This window comes from Eschscholzia californica, unplaced genomic scaffold (genome assembly GCF_041429995.1).
Source record: "Eschscholzia californica isolate CP2 unplaced genomic scaffold, dmEscCali1.0.p SCAF_1, whole genome shotgun sequence".
Lineage (NCBI taxonomy): Eukaryota > Viridiplantae > Streptophyta > Magnoliopsida > Ranunculales > Papaveraceae > Eschscholzia > Eschscholzia californica.
Genome location: NW_028238198.1, coordinates 14,934,044 through 14,948,234, shown reverse-complemented (window position 1 = coordinate 14,948,234; position 14,191 = coordinate 14,934,044). Strand labels below are relative to the sequence as shown.

Sequence of the window (14,191 nt, the reverse complement as noted above, 5' to 3'; positions counted from 1 at the left end):
ACACTATATTTAGGGGAAGCTTGCAATGATAGGCAAAAACCAAACTTCAAGAACAATTTCAAGACTGAAGTAATCCTACGGGTATGTTCGAAAGACATGCTCTTAATCATGCAAAAGAAGGCACGTTACACTGCATAATCTACTATTATGAAAAACTTAATGTAGTCAATGGTTGGACAGATCATCCGAACCAATCGATTTACAGATTCATTGGTTAGAATACTGCTGAGCAAAATTAAGAAAAACAAACTCGTATTTCCTGATATCTCTAATTGTATTTTAAACACTAGAATGAACAGATAAACAAGCAGTATTTTAAAATCGTCCACCTCTATACAGAATCAAGATATAATTACACTATATGTATGTATATATATATAGATAGATAGAGAGAGAGAGAGAGGGAGAGAGCGACAGAGTCTTGATTGTGGCTCATTAAAATGCTTCTCGAATCCGTCAACAAATATTCTTGGCTCGGAAAAGTACTATCTGATCTAAACGTTGTCATCCGGAGAAAGTAGCATTACGATAGATGAATAGCTAAGCATGGGATACAAATTGGAATCGAGGAATTGGGAGTATTGTTTGATAGCTGTTTGTTTATCCACAAGATCATCCGAAAGGAAATCATAAGGAGCTGGTTTGCTAGTGTCCACTAGAGGAGTCCATTTATAACCGGGTCGTTCAGGCAGTGTCACCATTACAGGTTGATGGCTTGTGTTGAAGGCTATGTAAATCTCTCGTTTCACCGAATCAATCTGTAATTTGAGAATGAGAATCAGTAACAATACCAATCTAATCAAACAATATGTTCGTGATAATCTGACCCAAAACAATTGGTATCAATATACTTTTTCTTGGTTCACTAGTTGTCTTTAGCCTATATGGGACTATTCTCAACAAAAAAACAAGCGAAGATGCATAATTATATAATCCAGTATATACGCGAACCACCTTAGTTAAATCACTAGGGATACTGATTAACCAAAGGTTAAACCTTCCTCTACAACACCCATTTTATCTTTTACCGAACACCTTCAAGAATAAAAATTGAAAAATGAAAATTTTGGACTCTCCCAATAGCGACCCAAAATTGTCTGTAAGCAAGCGGAGAAAAGACAGATAAAAATAGGTCAAGCACAACAAAAGATATGAAAAGGCAGAACATACCAATGAAAAAGCAACAAATCGGCTCGTTTCGGACCAGTTTGGCTCACCAGGGGTGTGTCCATGCCATTGCAGTCGTTCTGCGGTCGGGAAGTCATTTAATCCAAGCGATTCGCATTCACTGCAGACATAAACATATAGATCGCAATGACGAAGCCATTGAAAGCGAACCTAATAGTGAAAATACAAGAGATAGACTAGAATGGGAAGGTGGTCTTTACTGGCGGAATTTTGTCATGGAGCGACAAAATCTGAAGAAATCAGATGATGACTCCTCCATCTTATCCCAGCGGAAATAGTTAATCTGTGATCACCATCCAAAGTAGTCAGTAAGCAAACAAGCATTCTAAGATGGATTAGTTAAGTAGAAAAGAACAATTCGAATAGAAGGATTCCAAAGCTTACATAGTTATCATGGCAATATGTATTGTTATTGCCTCCTTTTGTGTGACCATATTCGTCACCCATGTAAATCATCGGAACACCCTAATCACACATAGATCAATGTCAGAAACACGAAAAACTTGAAAAAGAAATGCTGCAACATCGTAAAAAATATTATTATAAATTTGTAACTACAAGAGCTAGAACCAAAAGGAAGAAACCAATTCGAAGGTCAATAACTTCTATTGTGTATTTGATTCTAGTGGATGTGTCCAAGTGAAAGCATTTGAAAAGTTCTGAACTCCAGATACCTGAAGTCCTGAACACATAGGATTATAACCAAATACTTACTTGAGAAACCATAAGACATAAGAAGAAATTCCGCATTTGCCTCTTCCTTAATCTTTTCACAGGAAGGCTTACAAATTCTCCTTCCTGCATATATGAATAAACAAAAAGATTTATATTTGTCGTTTTTTTATTTTCTTTATTAACAGTACTCAACAAGAGATGAGCTTCCATTTGGCATCAAACGAAATTCACAAATACTTTTTTTTCTGCAGGGAACAATGATTTAAGAAACTTGGCATATCGTAGTTTACGGATTCATCAGAAGACCCAACAATATCATACAATAAACTTGTTCCAAGATTTACCTGCCCACAGTTCCAGCTGTTATTATGATTCTCTCCGTCGTTATTGTCTTCCCCATTTGCCAAATTATGCTTGTTGTTGTAAGTTACTAGATCACCCAAAGTAAATCCATCATGTGCACATATGAAATTGATACTATTCCACGGTTTCCTTCCTCCTGTCTGATTCATTATCTAAATGAGGAATACTGACCATACCAGTAACAATTAAACAATTCTTTTTTTAGAAGGATAATTATCAAATATTTTGATTCTCAAATTCTGAAGTCCTAATGTGTGAGATAACATATAACTTTTCATTGAAGTTCAGAGCAAGAATGAGGAACTCAAGAGACATGAAATATAAAAGTGAAGGAAGAGAAGGGTAGATGTTAGAGGAGAATAGTAGAATACAAGAGTTCTACTGACTAAGAAAAAGTAATTACCTGATACAGATTTGGGCTTCCACACAGACATTCGGCAAAAGCGCCTGATAATCCATCAGTGCCCTTGATAAATTGTCTCACTATGTCACGGTACTAAAAAGGAGAAATTACCAATTAAAACAAAACTAAACGCTTACAATTGAGAAACAATAGAAATCTGTTAAATTTATCAAACCATCATTATACAGAAATACGAAATGAAGGTTTGGAGACTGACCTTCCCGTTCCATTCTGACCAAATACCCCAATGAGGAAAAATGCCAACTTGGTAAAGACCACCCGTATCCCATGCTTCGGCAATAAGCTAGTAGAAGAAAAGGGAATAAGTTTGGTCACATTTCGAGATCATGCATAACTTTAGAGCAACAGACTTCGAGCATGTACCTTGACTCCACGAAGGATTGGGTCGTTACTGATCATATCAATTAATGGAGGACTGCTGAGGGAGGTACCAGTTGTTATAAGATCACCTTCTATTGGACTTCCGAATACATTAACTGCATCCCACAAACTTCAACAAAAGAAAGAAAAAGGAGAGAGAGAGAGAGAGAGAGAGAGAGAGAGAGAGAGAGAGAGAGAGAGAGATCAGGATAGTTCGACATTGAAAAAGAATCGTCATGAAGACATTGAAGACAGGAATATAAGGGAACCTGCTACTCCTGGTCATAATGGAAGCAAGATCGAAGCGGAAGCCATCAATATGCATTTCGATTACCCAATATCTGTTGCACAAGTAAAATACAACAAAGACGATATTAATGTTTTCCATCTGCAGAAAAATATCAATACACGTTACCCAAGAAAGAACTAAATAATCTGGGTCATCCATCAATTTGAACACAAACATTTACCAGTAGTAGCAAGATTATTTATATGTTAAGGAATAGCAGCGGAAACGGAGAAGCCCAGTAATGGTAATTACAGTAAATTTACCTTAAGCAATCCACTATAAACTGGCGAACCACAGGATGATTGCAGTTGAAGGTGTTGCCACAACCAGAATAGTTATAGAACTCTCCCTGTACAAAAGTCAGATCGTTGAACTTAATCGAATCACTGAACCATAAAAAAGAGGATATCTAATCTCATCGCTAACTAATGCGCGTAGAAGTGTAGACGGAGAAAATATACTTCTCCAAAGAACTTGTCATGCCCGAGCCTCGAGGAAATTCTTCTTCAGTTACAAATATTTTTAAGGAGTTACCTCACATTCACAAGGTTTTCTAGTTCCTAAGCTGAAGAAATCAGAATGAATTAAGGCATATGGGGTATGTACCTTAGGTGCAAGCATATAATAAACACTATTATCGACACCTCTGAAAGATAAAATAGGACCATTCTCATTGCCTTCAGCCGTGTGATTGAAAACAACATCCATGATCACCTGGAAGACAACTTATTGGTAAGACATATCACACCCAAAATAGAAATAAATTTATGTTCCAAACCAGTTTATCACCTCGATTCCCCGTTTATGAGCTTCTCTCACAAGAACTTTGACTTCATTTATAGCATCTCGTCCACAATTGCTTATGCCAGCAGCCGAGTAGCGTAGCATTGGTGAAAAGTAGTTGACAGTTGAATATCCCCAAAAGTTTAGCCTAACGGAAAGAAGTTGACTAGGTGTCAGGTGATAAGAGTTTTTGTTATTTATCAGGAAAGAGATAAATGATGGTTTGGAGACAAAATAGGAAAAGGTATTTGCAACATTAAATTCCTCCTGTTCTAATCAAATGCAAAAACTATGATTGATGATGATTTCACAGGTAGATTCAAAACTAAAAGTGTTATAATGACAAACACTAGAGAGCATGAAGTTGATACTCTATAAAGGTACAAAAGTTTTCTCATATTAGAGTGACAAAATACAGTAATCAGTCTAGAGAGACCTGCAAAAACAAGTTTTCACCCATCTCTTGCAATGCAAAACATTCCGACTTCATTGAGAAAAATAATTAATGAAGATAGCATTCTTTACAACGTAATGGAAGAACACTTATCAACTAACTTTTTTTTTTCTGAAAGGTGAATATAATGCATAAGTGCATGACCAAAGGGAGCTCCAACTTAACATAAGAATTCAGTATAAAAGAAGCAAATATAAGCAAGACCATGATCTAAACATTTACTTTTTGCATACTTATAATTACCCAGGACGGAATTGTAGCTGAAATACTCCAACTCGTTATACTCTTGACAAGGCATAAGCTCTATACAGTTTACTCCAAGCTCCTGCATTATGTATGGAACTGCCCAGAGTAAGTGATGACAAGACAAGCAATTAGATGATTATCGATGTTTTCATCACCTTATCTCGTTATAAATGCACCAAGGTTGGACATGATATCTCAAACACATCTAATAGTGGTCAAATTCTTCAAGAAATGGATAGTTGATGGGAAACCCATTTTTAGAAAAGTAGTTTAAAATGGAACAATAATAACAAAACTGAATTTAAGTATTCTTAAAACCTTGCACATTAAAATCCATCAGCTTAAGGCCACATTTGGTTTAGCTTAATCAATAAAAATCCAGATTTTAGCTAATTTTAAAGAACTTATACACATATCACGTTTGGCAAATATAAGTTGTGGCTTCTCACAAGCCCAAACAGAGCTTTTTAGCAAAAATGCAGAAGCCACAATATGTGGCTTCTGCTTTCTGCGTTTTTTGAAAGCTTTCATGCAACATTTTTCGGAGTGATTCACGACCTTTTACCTCATCCAACATGACACGTGGAGATGGTTTTCTTTCATACCCAGGGTAGCATCAATTAAATAATGCCTACTTATTTACACACTGCCTATACTTGTAATCATTATTGTGATTTCATTTGAGCAATCACACGTCTAGTCACACATTTCAAATACAATGGATTGGACAACTCAAATCTCTTTCAATTTTAGGACATTGGGTTATCTATTTATGGTGTCATCAATTTATGACATATATATACATGAGAAACTCAATTTATGACATATATATACACGAGAAACTTACAAATTGTAGGAAGTTGTCTTTAACTAACTACAAATATGGGTACCCCAATAATTGAGGAAACTAACAATGGTGATTAATATGTTTATTTTTTGTACGAGTATTAAATATTTCCAATTTTGTCTAGGTTGGGTAATGTCCCATTGTAGTACAGAGTTTCGTAAGATATACCATTGGTAAAATATTTCCTAGTTTATCATTGTGCTATCATAGAATTCAATACACCATTTCATTAAAATAAAACATAAAGTATGTAATAATTTGACAAAATATCTTCTTGCTTATTTTTACCAAATGTTTCGTTATAACTTTTGGAAATTTAAAAGCGCTTTTGTAATGTTGTATTAAACAACTTAAATAGCTTATTATAAAGCGCTTTCATTAAAAGTGCTAAAAAAAAGCTCTTGAAATAAGCTATACGCTTAACCAAATGAAGCCTAAGAAAGAGATGTGACAAGACCTTTATATTTGATTCCAAGTAGCCAAACTATCAAATGGATAGAGATGCTTCGACACAATGACTTAATCATAGATAAGCAAAAAAAAGAACATCATACCTTCAGATAATCCAGTTTCTCTACCACGCCAAGATATGTGCCTGGGTAGTTGGTATTGCTTGAATCATGCCTTGTAAACCCACGAACATGCATTTCATATATTACAAGGTCTTTTTGAGGATGTTTCACAGGCAAATCTCCTTCCCAGTCGAACTGAAAACATCAAATTGTCAGTCAGAGACAAAATTTACAGCAAAGAATATGTTACATAGAAACTTATCCACCTTCAAAATAGTGAAACGGCAACATACATGAAAGAGGGCACTTTAACTCATGATACAAAACCATTTGTAACAATTAACTGTGTGAAAAGAAAAACACCAGAACACGAGAATCTAGTTCCAGTCATTTTTAGCAGATGAAAACACATAACAAATATAAATTACCAAGAAGACATGAAATGCCATTAGAAGCTTGAAAATCCACAATCTAATTACATACCTCAAAAACAGGCGAAGGGACCATTCCACCTATTTGAGGCCAGCAGTTACCGTCGGGTCCCAATGCACCATACTCCGATCTGCTTATAACAGCCTAAATAGATAAATAGGAGAATAAGATAAACTGCTATATAGAAGAGGCTCGAAGAAAAGCATAACCAAGAAATAAAAAGCATGATAGAGCGAATAATCAATTTGACCAGACGGGAAAGAGCCAAACACTTCAATATCCACTCACTAAATGACTAAATCATAAATTTTTAATTTTTAAACAAACTTAAACTTGATAGTCAAAATAACAAAACCTTGGCATAAGGATCCACCACAATCCGAGAAAAATCATAGTAGTGTCCTTCTTCAGGAGCAAACTTCCCATCGAATCTGTAGCCATATAGCATATCTTCAAAATTACCCTCTAGAAATGCATGCCACACATCGCCCGTCTTATTAGCCAATGGATCAAGCCGGATCTCTTCTGTCACTTTATTCTAAACCCGACAAATCAAGTAGGTTAAGTTGCGCTGACATTGCATATAAGAAAACTAAGAACTACATAACCAAGCATGTATTGCTTCGTTGCATGACTCGGGATCACCAAAAATTAAAAGATTCAGAATGGACATAAAAACACCAATATTAAGCAAGTATACCAATGTAGTTAGAAATAATGCATGAGGAGATACTCATGCTTGAGGAAAGCAAACCACATGATACATTACAATGTCAAATTGCGAGAAAACACGTAAAATAATCAAACAAGAACCCACATTCAATGAAATTATTTTAAACTATAGTATTAAAAAATTATTAAACTATTAAAGATATCTTCAAACGCGTCTCTTTGCATTTAATATAGATGCAAACGCATTCTGAACGAGACATTTTACTTATGTTAGTTCGATCAATTAACATCTGTCATGAAACCCACTTCAACAAGATTGTGCTAAAACATTTCAAACACCCTTTCTCTTTCTATCTACCGGTAAGAATTATGTAAATTTTATAAATGTCACTTGTACCAGACTAACTAATACCTGATTTTGGTGTTCATTGACTTCAATTTTCTCCTGGGTTCATGATCAATGGCTTAGATATAAATTTGGGTGGTGATTTCAAATTGTTCTATTTGATAAAAACACCCATAAATGATTGATTACTACTCAAGTATAAAATTTTAGAATTTTTTTTTTTTTTTTTTTACCTCCTGTAAATCTGAGAGACTAATAAGGCAAAGAGTAACAGAAACAGCACCACCAGAATAAACAGCAAAATTAACACCACCATTTTGAGCGGTGGCACCGAAGGGCATTGCACTTCCACTAAATACTTCAAACCTCTTTAATTTAGGTTTCTCAACCACCGCCGTCTCCACCACTTCTGCCGTTCCACCATCACTTACCTTAACTAAAATTGACCTTTTTACCCTTCTGATCATCCCTTTTTCACTCTCCCTCTTGAAAATACTACTACTACTACTTTGACTCTGATCATCAAACTTTGAACAACAAGAGTGAGAATTAGTCATCAATTTTCTTCTCCCAGGAGTATAATCACTAAACCTAAACAAACATGAAGCAGCATTTTGTACTAACTCCATTGTTAGATAAATTTAGGGTATTGGTAGTACAAGTAAAGATAATGAGACTGAAAGTTATGATAGATGAGATCAAAATGAGACTGAAAGTTATGATAGATGAGATCAAAAGAATAAGCACATTGAGAATTTTAGGGTTTCCGAGGAGAATTTTAGGGTCATTATCAAAGAGAGTAAAGTTCTGGTTTTTATTTTTTATCTGAAAATATTTGTGGCTTTGGAGTTGGAGATGGAACAAGTATAAAAAAGAGTGAAGGGTGGAATAATAGGCGATATTTTTGTGATACTGTGGGCCTTTTAAAGATTCCTGTGCGTCTATAGGCACCCCATCATTCTATTCTTGGCCCTCCTTCTCTCTTCGTGCCCTAAGGATTGGGGTAGTCTCAGGGCTCTCGCTCTGGTCCTAATCCATGTTGTGCTTGACCAACATGGATTAGTCTTAGTCCGAGAGACCTTAGATTTTCGTAATCTGTGGGCCTCGGATTACTCAGTCAAACGCCCACAGGGAGTGTTAAGAGCAAAAAGATGGGGCGCCTTCACATTTTCCAAGTGTTCCAATTGGGTGTTTCCCGAGCTACCAAACATAATCTAAGTGTTTGTGAAGGTATTATGATCACAGTGTTCGGGCTAGTGTAACGTTATTGCTAGACCTCTCAATAACTATTCCAAATTTCAGTTCTTGCTCTATTAGTAGAAAGCGATCAGTAAATTTATATCCGACTCAAACTCGAATATAGTTCTACCTGAAATACTCCTTCGAGTTGGACTCATCCATTAATGATTTGATCACTAACTATATTTGTACGGGTTAGATTAGCTCAAATATTGTTTCAAAGGGACTATTATGACAATTTATATTTAATAAGAGCATCTCCAAATAAAGACCCAATCTCTAACACTTGAAGTGTCGCACGGAATCCGTCGGCCCTAGTTTCCAAAGGAGGCCCAAAGCGGCTTACGGAATTATAACCTACAATAAAACTAAATTAAGAGAAATGCTATGTTTACAACTAAAAATCTGGAAAAAGCATCCAGATTGACGTGGATCTATATGGTATTTTGGAAATTTAAATGCATTTATATCTATTCTTGTAATCTTTCAAAACGGTCCTCTATTCAATCTCTTATTTGCAAAAACTGCCATCTAGGAGTATTTTTCTTTCTCTCTCTAAATCTTTATAGTGCTTAGTAATCTCTTTCCATAAAGAGTCATTCTTCTTCAAGAAACGTTCTCACTCAATTTTCTTCTTCAAGAAACGTTCTCTCTCAATCTTTATAGTTTTGTGTGAGGAAGAACAGAGACCTAGCTCTTTGTATATTTATCGCTTTCGGCATGTATTTTCTTTTCAATTTTCTTTTTCTTCAAATGGACTACGATCTACGTTAGTCATTACATGGCATTGATACATCATCAAGATGCGATAGACACCAAACATAATCTGTCATTGTGAAGGTATTATGATCACAGTGTTCGGGCTAGTATAACGTTATTGCTAGACCTCTCAATAACTATTCCAAATTTCAGGTCTTGTTCTATTAGTAGAAAGTGATCAGTAAATATAGATCCGACTCAAATTCGAATATAGCTCTACCTGAAATACTCCTTCGTGTTGGACTCATCCATTAATGATCTGATTACTAACTATATTTGTACAGGGGTTAGATTAGCTCCAATAAACCGAAAATATTGTTTCAAAAGAACTATTATGACAAATTAATTTATTAAGAGCATCTCCAGACTCCAGATAAAGACCCAATCCCTAAAACTTGAAGCATCCCATAGAATCAGTCGGCCCTAGTTTCCAAAGGAGGCCCAATGCGGTTTACGGAATTACAACCTAAAGTAAAACTAAAGTAAATACTGTAGTTTTTGTGTGAGGAAGAACGGAGACCTCTGACTCTTTGTATATTTATCATTGTGCATGTATTCTCTTTTCAATTTTCTTTTTTCGGAAATGGACTACGATCTACGTTAGTCATTACATGATATTGATACATCATCAAGATGCGACAGACACGCTAACCGCCTAAACCACTAATCAAAGGAGCCTAAAACTCACCAACATACTATTTATTTATACCTTTTGTACTAACCCAAATTCAATAACGTGGATTCCATTTCTGGGAATGGAACCTGGAACCTCCATGATTTTGAAGTTTATGTCAAAACTATCAACCACTTAGGCAAGCAAGTATTGACAAATTCTCTTTTCAAGTTGTTCAGGTATATAAGTCATGTGTTTAGGGACACAAGAGATATCAATTAAATTTTGTGAGATGCAGGCACATAAAATATTAATTAGTGTTCCAGTGAAAGAGCATTCACCTTGTTTCAATATAGTTTAAACACAAATGGCATTGCCAAGTAACTCAGAGTTATATATGATGCAACTTTGTGCCTAACTGAGCCAATGTTTTAGGTCAATTTCCATAGAAATAATATTACTATAAGATTTAAGCTCAGGTTTCAAATGATTTCCCACATGCTTTCTGTAATGGCTACTAGTTGAATCATCTAGCTCGTTCCCAAAGGCTAGGTAGTTATGGGAAAATAAAGTATTTAAGAGATCTGTCTTCCAAGTTCCATTAGAAGTTATGAGGTAGAAACACTCTCACTGTCTCACAACCCTAAAGCGTTAGAAGGCGGTGTAACAAATTAGATTCCTGTGGTCCAAAAATGCTTCAAAATGTTTCGCGTTCCCTATTTACCAATCTATATATTTAACAAATTAGATTCTGCATGCTTGAGTGATATCTTTGTGAGGGAAATACTTGGCCAGCAGGACTTCATTCTATATATATTGATTCTACTTTTGAAGATGTCGTAAAGTGGTTTTTAGTTATCTTCTTGATGATGATGGACTTTCCTTGCGGGATTTGATGAAACAGATAGAGTCTACGAAACCTCATAAACCATTTTGACCCCTAAAATTAGTAGGGAATTTTTGTAGTTTTAGGAAAATGAATTCAAAGTCTAAGTGGAGAATTGAATTTTCTTTGATCCCTCGTTAGGCCAAATCTGATATGCTTATATAGACTTGTTGATCGGTTGAGATGATGTGGTGGTAAGGCACCGACCTAGAGGAGAGGCATGTGTCGACGATCGTTAGGATGATAATATCTTATGAGCAGGTATGACACTGACTGATTCTCTAACAATTAACTTTGTGTTATGTTTTTTCTAGAGCTCAAATAGATTGGGCATGTTCTAGAAGATCTTTTTGCCCCCAGACTTCAGATCAGGTCAAGGTTTAGGTTAGGTAAATCTTAGCTCGAATCCACCTGCCCCGTGCGTCAAGACAAAATGGGACTCAAGGTTCGGGGTTGATTTCAGCCGACCTCCTTTACTGCTCCAAGACCCAGAGCACCGCTCTTGGACTGATCTGATTCCTCTTCTTGGCTTATGTCTAAACGAGAGCAAGGCTCAAGGTGCCTAGAAAACTCGACCTCCCATGTTAGGATTTCGTCCGGTCCGCCCCTGATGATTATAGTGATCAGTGTCACGTGTATACTTCAGTCAAACTGTTAACTTCTTGACTTGGTTAAAGATGACCAATATTTGACTCAACAACTTTGAAAAAATAAATTAACTATTTGGTGCACCCCACCATAAGTTTCTAAGCAGGAAAGTGATGGTTTCTTTAATCTTGGAAGAGCAAAAAAATTCTTGTTGATCAAAGAATGAAAATGAAGACCAGGAATGAAGAAGAAAGCGGAGAAACACAATAGTAGATAGAGAAAGAAGACTAACGAAGAAGAAAAGAAGAACGGGAGGCACTAAAAAGCAGTTTTTGAACCGGTACTTCGCAGTTGAGACGCCTACCAATCAGACGCTAAAAATATAAACTACTAAAAAGGATTAATTGAAAAGAAAAATTAACTCTAACAGTTAACAGAATCAAGAAAGTCAAGTTTAAATTTGGAAAATAGTTAGGGGGGAACAAACAAGAATTAGCCCTTAATTTGATAGAAGCCTGTTGTAGTAGGCCAGATTTTGAGTTCACGCTTCTCTCCGTTAGACGCACGCTTTAGTTCCTCTCTCTTTCTAAACCAACCTGTGTTTCTCCTCAAAAGGTCCAGGTTTTCAGAAACCAATAGTGGTTTTACCCGACAGGTATTATGGGAAAAGTGAAAAACAATCCTCCCAACAACTTGAGTAAAATAATCTTAAGAAAAGTCTTCATAAAGATTTTAGATTCTGTTGGAGATCCGTAAATTTAGTACTTTTACGTACGAATCACAATCCAACAAAACTACCCACTTTCTATTCCTCACATGAAAAATTCAATTTAAGAAAAGGGCCCACTTTCTTTTAAGAACACTAAAACTGGGTTATTTCCTGATAGGCCCCCTAAAATATGAGAAATATATAGGCGTTCTATTTCTGTCTACATGTACGGTTACCCGGTTATTTTCTCTTCCTAATTTACCCTTTTGTGTGTGATGCGTCGCGTCTCTTCTCCTTTGTCAATTGTCTGGGAATTTATTCTTCCTAATTACCCTGATGTTTTACACGTAGAAGAGAAAAAAGACTCTAACAACTCGTAGACGGAAAGATAGAAAAGGACATATTGGTAGTTCTCTTATTTTAGGAAGAAACGCGGAAAGCTAGTCTTACTTTAGGAATCCAATAACTAGGTAACAATACTTGAGTTAATCTTTCTTTCCAATTTAATATCAATCAAGTATCACATATTCCAGCATCTGAACAACATCAAGCATGCAGTTCAATGGCAATCTCTCACCCACATAAAGAAAATCAAGAAATATAAGAAGGAATTCCAAATGATCAAATTCAATCATACCAGGAGAGAGTTGAACTCTAATACTGACTTACTAGCTAGATGGGCAAGGAAAAATAATAGAAATAAAGTGTGGAGGAACGTTCCATGTATTTTAGCTAATAGATATTGTAATAATTTTTTGCTTTAATTAATGCAATCTAGTTTAACACAAAAAAAAAAATCAAGTATCACATATCATTCCAACTTAAGGTCTCAAAAACAAGTCTGGTCCTATACATTATACTTGAATAGATATTAAAACATGATTCTAACATAACTAGGTTGAGTATTCTAAGACATTAGAGACAATCATTTTGTAATTATCTAAAATTCTAATTGTCAAAATTGTGATTTTCTAAAATTCTAAATGATTTGGGGGTATAAATGTAGAGGGTATTCACGTATATTTCCGAATTAATAGGAAAGAGTCTATGATTTGGGGGTATAAATGTAGAGGGTATTCACGTATATTTCCGAATTAATAGGAAAGAGTCGGTGAGACAATGGATCGGTGTGATTAGGATTTCTGTGGCTATATAAATTGAAATTCTACAGATATCTTATTCATTCTCACGAATATCTTGCTTGTTATTCTTATTATAGTTGAAATCATTGTTTCGTTGTTTGCCGTAATGTAGGTTTAACGAATCGAACCCTGTAAATGTCTTGTCTTCAATGTGATTATTTATTTTTTATTATAAATTTCTTGTTTACTTGATTTCATGATCGGTTATTGCTTCATTTTATTTTCTGAACTACTTAAACCTTCTAAATAGGAAAATTAACTATGCATTTAGATTTTTGTTTTCAAGTAGTTGATGTATCTTAAGTAGAAAATAGTATTTGCAGTTCGTTTCTCAAATTTTTTACTAACTTTAAGTGGTCCTCCTACATCTAAAATCCTGGTCTCATCCCTATCCATGTCATGTAACGAACGTAATGGCTCTTGGAATCTATGTAAAAAAAATATAGCAAGTGAAATAACTGAAGGAAAACTGTCAACGTCTTAGAGAGAGAACACAGGGAGGATACCGTACAACGATCCAGAAGGGGTAAAAGTCACTTCTTCTCTATTTTAATAACAGTTATACAGTCCATCACCCTTTGACGGAGCGGCTGGACACCCCCTTGTAAGCTAATGGTGGTTCTGCATCGAATCTTAATTAAAGTAGTTCATCACCATGATTTAT

General features: G+C 35.4%; 1 protein-coding gene across 1 annotated transcript; it reads right to left on the bottom strand.

Moving 5' to 3' along the window:
* Positions 1 to 235: 235 nt before the first annotated feature.
* On the bottom strand, positions 236 to 9,622 carry ISA1 (isoamylase 1). The gene is made up of 18 exons (XM_086646263.1): positions 7,825 to 9,622; positions 6,929 to 7,111; positions 6,625 to 6,717; positions 6,184 to 6,336; positions 4,770 to 4,861; positions 4,089 to 4,230; positions 3,906 to 4,013; positions 3,563 to 3,648; positions 3,280 to 3,351; positions 3,014 to 3,140; positions 2,847 to 2,933; positions 2,630 to 2,722; positions 2,208 to 2,366; positions 1,903 to 1,986; positions 1,573 to 1,653; positions 1,389 to 1,471; positions 1,171 to 1,288; positions 236 to 758 (listed from the first exon to the last, which is right to left on the bottom strand). The coding sequence occupies exons 1-18, from the start codon at positions 8,218 to 8,220 to the stop codon at positions 495 to 497; spliced, it is 2,421 nt and encodes an 806-aa protein (XP_086502389.1). The 5' UTR covers positions 8,221 to 9,622; the 3' UTR covers positions 236 to 494.
* Between the last annotated feature and the right edge of the window lie 4,569 nt (positions 9,623 to 14,191).

What these genes read in the sequence shown, in the direction of transcription:
- ISA1 (XM_086646263.1), bottom strand. Translation starts at nt 8,220, where the DNA reads ATGGAGTTAGTACAAAATGCTGCTTCATGTTTGTTTAGGTTTAGTGAT. An exon ending in TGGTGGATCCTTATGCCAAG is followed by an intron (nt 6,718 to 6,928) that starts GTTTTGTTATTT and finishes TTATCTATTTAG; the next exon opens with GCTGTTATAAGCAGATCGGA. An exon ending in TCCCTTCGCCTGTTTTTGAG is followed by an intron (nt 6,337 to 6,624) that starts GTATGTAATTAG and finishes TGATGTTTTCAG; the next exon opens with TTCGACTGGGAAGGAGATTT.